This window comes from Symphalangus syndactylus, chromosome 12 (genome assembly GCF_028878055.3).
Source record: "Symphalangus syndactylus isolate Jambi chromosome 12, NHGRI_mSymSyn1-v2.1_pri, whole genome shotgun sequence".
In the NCBI taxonomy this organism is placed as follows: Eukaryota; Metazoa; Chordata; class Mammalia; order Primates; family Hylobatidae; genus Symphalangus; species Symphalangus syndactylus.
In genome coordinates, this window is record NC_072441.2 from 38,050,337 (window position 1) to 38,062,941 (window position 12,605).

Consider the following 12,605-nt stretch of genomic DNA (forward strand, 5'->3'; position numbering starts at 1 on the left):
AGAGAGGGCATCCCTGTCTTGTGCCAGTTTTCAGAGGGAATGCTTCCAGTTTTTGCCCATTCGGTATGATATTGGCTGTGGGTTTGTCATAGATAGCTCTTATTATTTTGAGATACGTCCCATCAACACCTAATTTATTGAGAGTTTTTAGCATGAAGGGGTGTTGAATTTTGTCAAAGGCCTTTTCTGCATCTATTGAGATAATCATGTGGTTTTTGTCTTTGGTTCTGTTTATATGCTGGATTACATTTATTGATTTGCATATGTTGAACCAGCCTTGCATCCCAGGGATGAAGCCCACTTGATCATGGTGGATAAGCTTTTTGCCAGTAAAATACTGGTTTGCCAGTATTTTATTGAGGATTTTTGCATCAATGTTCATCAAGGATATTGGTCTAAAATTTTCTTTTTTGGTTGTGTCTCTGCCCGGCTTTGGTATCAAGATGCTGCTGGCCTCATAAAATGAGTTAGGGAGGATTGCCTCTTCTTCTATTGATTGGAATAGTTTCACAAGGAATGGTACCAGTTCCTCCTTGTACCTCTGGTAGAATTCGGCTGTGAATCCATCTGGTCCTGGACTCTTTTTGGTTGGTAAGCTATTGATTATTGCCACAATTTCAGAACCTGTTATTGGTCTATTCAGAGATTCAACTTCTTCCTGGTTTAGTCTTGGGAGGGTGTATGTGTCGAGGAATTTATCCATTTTTTCTAGATTTTTTAGTTTATTTGCGTAGAGGTGTTTGTAGTATTCTCTGATGGTAGTTTGTATTTCTGTGGGATCGGTGGTGGTATCCCCTTTATCGTTTTTTATTGCATCTGTTTGATTCTTCTCTCTTTTCTTCTTTATTAGTCTTGCTAGCGGTCTATCAATTTTGTTGATCTTTTCAAAAAACTAGCTCCTGGATTCATTAATTTTTTGAAGGGTTTTTTGTGTCTCTATTTCCTTCAGTTCTGCTCTGATTTTAGTTATTTCTTGCCTTCTGCTAGCTTTTGAATGTGTTTGCTCTTGCTTTTCTAGTTCTTTTAATTGTGATGTTAGGGTGTCAATTTTGGATCTTTCCTGCTTTCTCTTGTGGGCATTTAGTGCTATAAATTTCCCTCTACACACTGCTGTGAATGTGTCCCAGAGATTCTGGTATGTTGTGTCTGTGTTCTTGCTGGTTTCAAAGAACATCTTTATTGCTGCCTTCATTTTGTTATGTACCCAGTAGTCACTCAGGAGCAGGTTGTTCACTTTCCATGTAGTTGAGCAGTTTTGAGTGAGTTTCTTAATCCTGAGTTCTAGTTTGATTGCACTGTGGTCTGAGAGACAGTTTGTTATAATTTCTGTTCTTTTATATTTGCTGAGGAGTGCTTTACTTCCAACTCTGTGGTCAATTTTGGAATAGGTGTGGTGTGGTGCTGAAAAAAATGTATATTCTGTTGATTTGGGGTGGAGAATTCTGTAGATGTCTATTAGGTCCGCTTTGTGCAGAGCTGAGTTCAATTCCTGGGTATCCTTGTTAACTTTCTGTCTCGTTGATCTGTCTAATGTTGACAGTGGGGTGTTAAAGTCTCCCATTATTATTGTGTGGGAGTCTAAGTCTCTCTGTAGGTCACTAAGGACTTGCTTTATGAATCTGGGTGCTCCTGTATTGGGTTCATGTATATTTAGGATAGTTAGCTCTTCTTGTTGAATTGATCCCTTTACCATTATGTAATGGCCTTCTTTGTCTCCTTTGATCTTTGTTGGTTTAAAGTCTGTTTTATGAGAGACTAGGATTGCAACCCCTGCCTTTTTTTGTTTTCCATTTGCTTGGTAGATCTTCCTCCATCCTTTTATTTTGAGCCTATGTGTGTCTCTGCACATGGGATAGGTTTCCTGAATACAGCACATTGATGGGTCTTGACTCTTTATCCAATTTGCCAGTCTGTGTCTTTTAATAGGAGCATTTAGTCCATTTACATTTAAAGTTAATATTGTTACGTGTGGATTTGATCCTGTCATTATGATGTTAGCTGGTTATTTTGCTCATTAGTTGATGCAGTCTCTTCCTAGCCTCGATGGTCTTCATAATTTGGCATGTTTTTGCAGGGGCTGGTACCGGTTGTTCCTTTCCATGTTTAGTGCTTCCTTCAGGAGCTCTTTTAGGGCAGGCCTGGTTGTGACAAAATCACTCAGTGTTTGCTTGTCTGTAAAGGATTTTATTTCTCCTTCACATATGAAGCTTAGTTTGGCTGGGTATGAAATTCTGGGTTGAAAATTCTTTACTTTAAGAATGTTGAATATTGGCCCCCACTCTCTTCTGGCTTGTAGAGTTTCTGCCGAGAGATCAGCTGTTAGTCTGATGGGCTTCCCATTGTGGATAACCCAACCTTTCTCTCTGGCTGCCCTTAACATTTTTTCCTTCATTTCAACTTTGGTGAATCTGACAATTATGTGTCTTGGAGTTGCTCTTCTCGAGGAGTATCTTTGTGGCATTGTATTTCGTGAATCTGAATGTTGGCCTGCCTTGTTAGATTGGGGAAGTTCTCCTGGATAATATCCTGCAGAGTGTTTTCCAACTTGGTTCCATTCTCCCCGTCACTTTCAGGTACACCAATCAGACGTAGATTTGGTCTTTTCACATAGTCCCATGTTTCTTGGAGGCTTTGTTCGTTTCTTTTTATTCTTTTTTCTCTAGACTTCCTTTCTCACTTCATTTCATTCATTTCATCTTCCATCACTGATACCCTTTCTTCCAGTTGATCGCATCGGCTCCTGAGGCTTCTGCATTCTTCATGTAGTTCTTGAGCCTTGGCTTTCAGCTCCATCAGCTCCTTTAAGCACTTCTCTGTATTGGTTATTCTAGTTATACATTCGTCTAATTCTTTTTCAAAGTTTTTAACTTCTTTGCCTTTGGCTTGAATTTCCTCCTGTAGCTTGGAGTAGTTTGATTGTCTGAAGCCTTCTTCTCTTAACTAGTCAAAGTCATTTTCCATCCAGCTTTGTTCCGTTGCTGGTGAGGAACTGCGTTCCTTTGGAGGAGGAGAGGTGCTCTGATTTTTAGAGTTTCCAGTTTTTCTGCTCTGTTTTTTCCCCATCTTTGTGGTTTTATCTACTTTTGGTCTTAGATGATGGTGATGTACAGATGGGTTTTTGGTGTGGATGTCCTTTCTGTTTGTTAGTTTTCCTTCTACCAGACAGGACCCTCAGCTGCAGGTCTGTGGGAGTTTGCTAGAGGTCCACTCCAGACCCTGTTTGGCTGGGTGTCAGCAGCATGGCTGCAGAACAGCGGATTTTCGTGAACCGCGAATGCTGCTGCCTGATCGTTCCTCTGGAAGTTTTGTCTCAGAGGAGTACCTAGCCGTGTGAGGTGTCAGTCTGCCCCTATTGGGTGTGCCTCCCAGTTAGGCTGCTCAGGGTCAGGGACCCACTTGAGGAGGCAGTCTGCCTGTTCTCAGATCTCCAGCTGCGTGCTGGGAGAACCACTACTCTCTTCAAAGCTGTCAGACAGGGACATTTAAGTCTGCAGAGGTTACTGCTGTCTTTTTGTTTGTCTGTGCCCTGCCCCCAGAGGTGGAGCCTACAGAGGCAGGCAGGCCTCCTTGAGCTGTGGTGGGCTCCACCCAGTTCGAGTTTCCCAGCTGCTTTGTCTACCTAAGCAAGCCTGGGCAATGGCAGGCGCCCCTCCCCCAGCCTCGCTGCTGCCTTGCAGTTTAATCTCAGACTACTGTACTAGCAGTCAGCGAGACTCCATGGGCGTAGGACCCTTCGAGCCAGATGCAGGATATAATCTCCTGGTGTGCCATTTTTTAAGCCCATCGGAAAAGTGCAGTATTAGGGTGGGAGTGACCCAATTTTCCAGGTGCTGTCTGTCACCCCTTTCTTTGACTAGGAAAGGGAACTCCCTGACCTCTTGTGCTTCCCGACTGAGGCAATGCCTCGCCCTGCTTCGGCTCATGCACGGTGTGCTGCACCCACTGTCCTGCGCCCACTGTCTAGCACTCCCTAGTGAGATGAACCCAGTACCTCAGATGGAAATGCAGAAATCACCCGTCTTCTGCGTCGCTCACGCTGGGAGCTGTAGACCGGAGCTGTTCCTATTCGGCCATCTTGGCAGCACCCCTCTCAGTTTCTGACACATTTCTTTAAATACAGTTAACAAATAATGTGACAACAAAATGAGCACTAAAACTTTTACAAATGTGTATATATTGTAAAAGTAATACTCATTGTACAAAATGTCAAAAATACAGAAAAACATAAACAAAACAAAAAAAAACCTATATGTAATCCCACCAACCTAGAGGCAGCCTTTATAAAAATATTCATATCTATATGTACATATATATGTGTATGTATATACACACACATATACACATATATGTGTATATGTGTATGTGTATACATATATATGCGTATATATACATATATATATACACACACACATTTTAGCTTTATTTTAGCTTTTATTTTAGGTTCAGGGATACATGTGAAGGTTTGTTACAGAGGTAAACTCATGTCATGGGGGTTTGTTGTACAGATTATTTCATCACTCAGGAATTAAGCCCAGTACCCATAGTTACCTTTTCTTATCCTCTCCCTCCTCCCTACCTCCACCCTCAAGTAGAATCCCGTATCTGATTTTTCCTTCTTTGTCTTCATAAATTCTCATCATTTAGCTCCCACTTATAAATGAAAACATGTGGTATTTGGTTTTCTGTTCTGTATTAGTTTGCTGAGGATGATAGCCTCCAGCTCCATCCATGTTCATGCAAAATACATGATCTCATTCCTTTTTATAGCTGCATAGTATTCCATAGTGTATATGTACCACATTTTCTTTATCTAGTCTACAATTGATGGACATGTAGGTTGATTCCGTGTCTTTGCTTTTGTGAATAGTGCCACAATGAATAAACAAATGCGTGTGTCTTTATGATGAAATGATTTATAATCCTCTGGGTATATACCCAGTAGTGGGATTGCTGGGTCGAATGGTAGTTCTGCTTTTAGCTCTTTGAGGAATCTCCATACTGCTTTCCACAATAGTTGAACTAATTTACACTCCTACCAACAGTGTCTAAGTGTTCACTTTTCTCTGCAACCTTGCCAGCATCTGTTATTTTTTGACTATTTATTTATTTGTTTATTTATTTATTTATTTATATTTTGGAGATAGAGTCTCACTCTGTCGCCCAGGCTGCAGTGCAGTGGCGTGATCTCGGCTCACTGCAACCACTGCCTCCTGAGTTCAAGTGGTTCTCCTGCCTGAGGCTCCCAAGTAGCTGGGACTACAGGCATGCACTACCACACCTGGCTAATTTTTGTATTTTTTAGTAGAAACGGGGTTTCACCATATTGGCCAGGCTGGTCTTGAACCCCCAACCTCAAGTGATCCACCCTCCTCGGCCTCTCAAAGTGCTGGGATTACAGGGGTGAGCCACTATGCTCTGCCATTTTTTGACTTTTTAGTAATAGCCATTCTGACTGGTGTGGAATGGTATCTCATTGTGGTTTTGACTTGCTTGCATTTCTCTAATGATCAGTGATATTGAGCATTTTTTCATATCTTTGTTGGCCGCATGTATGTCTTCTTTTAGAAAGTGTCAGTTCATGTCCTTTGCCCACCTTTTCATGGGGTTGTTTGTTTCTTGTAAATTTGTTTAAGTTCCTCGTAGATGCTGGATATTAGACCTTTGGCGGATACATATAGTTTGCAAATATTTTCTCCCATTCTGTAGGTTGTCTGTTTACTGTTGATAGTTTCTTTTGCTGTGCAGAATCTCTTCAGTTTAATTAGATCCCACTTGACTGTGTTTGCTTTTGTTGGAATTGCTTTTAGTGTCTTTGTCATGAAACCTTTGTCCATTCTTATATCCAAGATGGCATTGCCTAGGTTGTCGTCCAAGGTTTTTATACTTCGGGATTTTGCATTTAAGTCTTTAATCCATCCTGAGTTGATTTTTGTATATGGTATAAGGAAGGGATCTATCTTCAGTCCTTTGCATATGGCTAGCCAGTTATACTAGCACCATTTATTGAGTAGGGAATCTTTTCCCCATTGCTTGGTTTTGTCAGCTTTGTCAAAGATCAGGTGGTCGTAGGTGTGTGGCTTTACTTCTGTGTTGTCATAGTTGAAATCATAGTAAGTGTATATAGTCTTGTCTCTGACTTTTTTCACTTTTATAATAACAAGCATGCAAACATCATTCTAATGGCTTGTTTGCAAATGTACCGTAAAATATTTAGCCACTCTTCTATTGTTGAGTGTTCAGGTTTTATTTTTGATTTTTTTATTATTATAAATAACTATGATAAACATCCTTATACATAAAAGTTTTTTCCTTATTTTACATTATTTCCTTAGCATATACTCCCAGAAGTAGAATTACTGGGCCAAGGAGTCGGAACATTTTTAAGGCTTTTGATGCACATTGCCAAATTGCTTTCCAAAGTTATTATGCCATTTTACACTTCTACCATTAGTGTATTATAGTGCCTATTTCATAACACTATCACTGGGTATATTCATTTTTAAAAGATGTACTAATTTAATAGGCAATAAATTGTATCTCATTGTTTTAATTCTCATGTTTTTGATTTATTTTTCAAATGGTTAATAGCCATTTGGTATTTCTTTGTGTGTCTGTAAATTATTAGTTCATTTCCTTTGCCCATTTATCTATTGTAATTTAACATTTTTCTTATTGATGTGTTTTGATTTCTATACCTTGGGTATTAACTTGTGTCTGACATATTTACTGTAAACATTAGCACACAATTTAAACATATGAATCAAAAAGTTAAACAGAGTTAATGCCTATTGCTATTAGAAAACAAACTGCTATTCCTATTATACCACTCCTTCCCTTAAAAAGATATACACAGTATCAGGAAAAAAAAAAGAGAAAAAGAAAATCTCTATAGCATTAAAGTATTATATTTTTGCTAGAATTTTGAAAACTAAGTAGTTTGTAAAGCTAAAATTTTGACAAAAGGGTGGAATGCGGTGAGTCGTGATGGTAGAGGGTACCTCTGAGGGCGGTACAATAGATCTGGGTAGAATTCAGCTTATTTCTCTTCATGACAGGTTGTTGGGGTTGTTAAAAAATCTCTTGTGTCAGTTGATACTGATCATAGTTAATAAACTATATTAGCATGTTAATATGAACATGTTATTCTTATTTATTTTCTTATAAATACTTACAGATTTTAATTTTAGTAAGGTGAATATGAAAAAAACATAACCTTTGATTTTTACATTTGGTTTGCAAAGCACTTTTTACACACATTGCTCGCTTTCATTTGATACAGTCCTCACAAAACTCTGTGAATTCATTTTTTTCCTGCATACCTTTTAGATATAGGAAGTAAAACAGTAGATAGCAGAAGTAAAGTATACTTAAATATTTATATTAATTGAATTCTACATTAAACTTTTTGCTTTCACAAAATCCTATGAAGCAGATGGGATTATCCCTAGCACATTCACCCTCCTAATTCCAAAAATATAGAGTATTTTGAAGTCAACTTCATTATTTACTATGTAGTCCAGTTTCTATTATTTTCTTTGAAAACTTTTGATCTTTCTAGGCATGCTGTGGAAAATCTGATTCATAAGATTATGGACCTAGAATGGGCCTTAAGAAGTAATGTGGTCTAACTGCCTTCCTGTTATTGAGCGAGAACTAAATTATACCAGTGAAATAAAGAAAATTTCATTGTCTATAATATTCTTAATCATTTTAGGAAGAAGATTTAATAATCTTTCCTAATATCCAATTTCAATATCTGGAAATCCTCTCCTTTGTTTAATTTAAATCTGAGCTGATACATTTGGTTCATTTTTAAATTCTGTCCTGAATAGCTGCTCAGCAATTGCTTTAAAAAAAATTTTATATGCTTCCAGATCATTCTGAAATGACCTTTGACTTCATTCTCTTTTGAGTAACTTAAGTAACAATTGATATTGGTGTTGGTTTATCTCAGGGCTACAATAAGGCAGTGGATTGGTGGGCATTAGGAGTGCTAATCTATGAAATGGCAGCTGGCTATCCCCCATTCTTTGCAGACCAACCAATTCAGATTTATGAAAAGATTGTTTCTGGAAAGGTAAGTAAAACATTTTATTATTCCTCTCTTATTACTGTACATGAATTTTAAGCTTCATGAATTGAAACTATATTGTGTCATAATTATTATTCTACTTTGGGAAAAATATAGAAAAATCTACAGTTGCTGCTCTTACTAGCATAAGAATTGAATCATTTCAGTCTCTTAAGAAAAAAAGGGCAGTTTTATAAAGAAATTAACAAAACAGTAAAGCAATTTCTGTATTTAGTATTTTTATCACAAACAACAGGATCATAGCCATAATTCTCAATATTCCTTGAAATAAATAAAAATAGTTTATTATTTCATGTCTGTCTTAATGGAGAAAAGCTTTAGGGGCTGTTTTATATGCACTTCCATTTTCAGGAGAGACTTCTTGTTTTAATTTGTCCAATACTATAATATTGGAAGTAAAAGTAAATATAAAATGAATAAGCCTTTTTAAGATGGAAATTTATAGAATTGATTTTAACAGAATTGTTCATATAGATTGTGATTATAATTGTCATTGGTTTTTAGCAAACACGGAAATAACATTAATTTTTCTTGAACATGAGTAGACTTACTATGTTGTAATATTTTACATTTTGTAAATTTCTTCATAAACCTTCCTTCTTTTGCACTTATAACCTCTAATTTGCTTCAAGAGTGTTTTGTTTAGGGTCAGTCATTTGCTCTTGCCTTAGCTCAGACCTCAGATCTTTTTTTAAAAGACCATAGTCAATTCAATGGAAATGAGCTTGAATTTCCTACCATGCAGCAATGAAAAAATAGGCTTTTAAACATTCCCAGAAGGAGACCTTGTATACATTAATGACAAAATATATGGGAAGGGATATTTTACTTATTTTCCCCTCTTTCTGTTTCTACACGTGGTACTACTTTGTCTTTTCTTTCCCACATAGTCCCATTTAGAATATGATCAGGAAATAGAGCATCAATCTTGATATCACATTAGCCTGAGATGTTATATAGTTGAGGTTTTTTTGTTTTATTTTTTATTTGTTTGCTTTGTATTTTGTGACATTCTTAGGCAGAGACAAGCCGGAAGGAGACAGTAGAGGGATAGTCTTTATTTCTTTGTATCTCAGCCATATTCAAGCTCTACATTTAATGTGAAAGCTTACCCTTGGCATCTATCAACTTACAATTTCCATTGTTAACTATTCACAAGGTACCCTGAATGTCTACAATGTGGTAATTTATCTTTTTTGCCAACACTCAAATTGAAATCATAGATGCTGCACAGCTGGGCTGTAGGAACAAGACATTTGCCAATAGAATTAGTCTATCCAATCACCTAGAATATACATTTCAGCACAGTATTGTTCCCTATCTCATAGTACATATGCACTCTATCTGGGTCACAAGATTTTCCCTTATATTTTGCCACGTTTTATGTAGAAAGTTTTATGTATTATCAGTATTCACAAATTAGGAGACTGACTAAAGAATTTATACCCCAACTATGTCAAAGGTAAAAAAATAAATACCTCTTACAGATAAATAAACCTAGCTAGGTGTTGAATGCTGTGTACTGACAAAGGCAGTACAGAAAAGCAGAATGCAGTACTTACTTAAACAAGTATCAGTATCACTGCTGTTCTTGTTACATTTGTAGATCTCTGGCTTCAGACTTCTTATCTTTGTAATTGTTTTCCCCCAGCAGAACTTTTGATATGAACAAAACAAAATTTTGAGAAAAATTAACAGACAAGGCAGTGATTTATTTTTGAAGAATTTGAGAAGTGTAGACTCTCAAGAGGACTAAAGGTCATATGAAGAATGATGAGAGAACCAAAATACATTAAAATCACAAATGGAAGAAGAATATTTTACTAATACAAAAACTAAGGATGTAAATATTATAATAATTGTTTCAAATCATTTAATTGACAGTAATTATAAAGTTCTTGAATCTTTACTATATTTTATTTATACTTCATATAAGAAATCCAATTTTCTAACAAGGATACTGTCATAACTAAATTTACATTTATTAAGAAAAACTGCTTTAGTTAAAATTAATGTGTCTTCATTTTTATGCATTGGCCTCAATTTGCCAATCATTCTCTGTTGGTTAAAAGTTATATTCAGCAGTTTATGAATATATATTCATTTTATATCAAACTTTAAAATTTTTTATCTAATAATCAGCATATATTCTAAAATCATAACAGTCTAAATCCTGGGCACCTTAGAAGAATGACACCATAAAACCTTATTATATCACAATATTCTGTTTTCCCCTTCATTTATTTAGAAATATGACAGGATATTTGGTGTACTTTTGTTTTTTAACCAAAAGTACCGGATTATCTCTCCCATGTGGGATATAAAATTATCCCCATCTCTTACTCCCTTTACTCATCTAAAGTAGAAGTCATGAAAGCGGAATTTTTGCCATTAAAAGGCTCTGTATTTTGTGAAGTTAGATTGTATTAACCATTTCCCAATCAATCATCTGTTTCAACACTCAAATTCAAACTAGAATGTGTCTCTATTCACATTGCAAAAATATTATTGTCTCTCTGGTTAGTGGCTAAAAGCCAAATTGGAAACTAACTAGTTTTTTAAATTTTTTAAATTGTGCAAATTATTAAAAATCCAATTTGGTCTTATATTTGTGGATCCTTATATTTATATTTGCATTTGAACTTTTAATGGTTTTAATGATATATCATTTAAGAATATGCTTTTCATTCAGAATTATTTTTGTTGATTTTAGAAGCATATTATTTTATGCAACAGCATCTTATATTGATTATATCCTCCATTCTGAAGTCACGTTATAAAGATTATAGGTATCAATGACTTATCAAAGTTAAAGTTAAATTTATTAATTAAGTGATAAATTCACTAAAGTACATATATATGAATATTAAATTGTAAAATACTTTCTCTATTACAATATTTTAACTCAAGCTGGTATTTTTAAATGCACACAAAGATGATCAATCAACTTGTTAGATTCTCTCCTACACATATTTTGCCTTTAAAAAAATAGAGGAGGTGGTATTTAAATGTCACATTATTCATGCAATGTTAAGGTTTGAATCTACAAATTCATAGTTGAAAGAAAAGATTTATGATTCCTGCATTAACTATGCCTCATCCTAACAATACATATGCTGAGTTTCTGTATGTAGCCTTTAAATTTCATGCCTCAGTGTCATGTACTCCATGACAAGAATCAGTTATGGTCTCTATAGCAACTTTGTCTGGCTGCATTACCCATGGAAATATAGAAAGTTTATATTGCAGTCAAAAATTATACTTGCAAATAAGGTACTCAAGTTACAGCTACTATGGAAACCATAACTTTAGAGCCCTTGGCTTATGTAATTTAAAAAAAATTCTTAGCTTCAACATATCTAATGTAAATATTGTTCCACTCTTAATGAGTAACAATATATAAGGAGACATTATGCAAAATAGAGAAGTATAAACATAAGTATATACTGAATGATCAAAGAGTTGGTTAATTTTTCCTAAAGGGAAATTCAATATTTACATGAAGGGTAATTGATTATCAGCCCAATTGCTATTCCTTTCTGTCTCAGGAGTCCCCAAGACTATCTCTAGGTTTGATGATTCACCAGGAGGACTCAACAAGATTCAACATACAGTGGTACTTGAGGCTAAGATTTATTACAACAAAAGGGTACAAAGTGAAGATAGCAAAAGTCCAAAAGACACCAGGCACAAGCTTTCAAGAGTCCTTTCCCAGGACATTCGCAAGGGATGCACATAATTCCTTCAGCAACAAGCTGTGACAAGCGTGAAATTTTATCTACCAGCAATACTCATTAAATATTCAATGCCCAAGGTTTTCATTGGGGGTTGGTCACATATGCACCCTCTGCCTAGCACATGCCAAAATCCCAGCCTCCCAGAACAAAAGTAGATGTTCAGAATAAACTATGTTATTTGTACCAACAGTCTAGGCACAGTGAGCCACTCTAATCCTTTAGGGAAAGTTTCATGTTGGTATAAGGGCACTGGTACTATTCAAGTTGCCAGACATCTCTCAAGGGCCAAACTTGTAAGCAGTTCTTTCTAAGGGTAGCAGTCTCAGGCCTGCTATGTTAACTCTTTTCTACACACATTTGGTTTCCTAAATAACATACACTTATGCAGATATTCCACTATACTTTTTCTAAGATACTATTGTTAATGCTTTTGGGGAAATTACAATGTCATTTACTATTTTGCTATGGCCATAGTTAAAGAGACTTAGAAGTATTGAGAAATCAAAACACAAAAGCAGTTTTACTCTTTTCATAAAACCCAGGGCCAGTTTTAAACACTTCACTGTGGTTATTTAAAATTCTTATTAATACCTTCTTTGTGACAGCTCTTGTGGTCCTATGAGCAAATAATTGCAAAACTGGCTTCTTATGTGAGAGCAGGGGGAAGGAGAATGGGGTGGATCATAATCCTCTGCAACCTTGTAGACTCATTATATCTATCACTGTTTTTGCATAGGTAAGGAAACAGATTAGAGAGCCCACAGATGCAGTACCAA

General features: G+C 36.0%; 1 protein-coding gene across 13 annotated transcripts in view; it reads left to right on the top strand.

Moving 5' to 3' along the window:
* The window catches only part of PRKACB (protein kinase cAMP-activated catalytic subunit beta), a 158,571-nt gene that overhangs the window by 120,795 nt on the left and 25,171 nt on the right, over positions 1 to 12,605 (top strand). For all 13 annotated transcript variants that reach the window (XM_063624209.1, XM_063624204.1, XM_063624205.1 and 10 more), the window contains one exon: positions 7,955 to 8,077. In XM_063624209.1, coding sequence (XP_063480279.1) covers positions 7,955 to 8,077 — 123 coding nt within the window. The remainder of the gene's footprint in view (positions 1 to 7,954; positions 8,078 to 12,605) is intronic.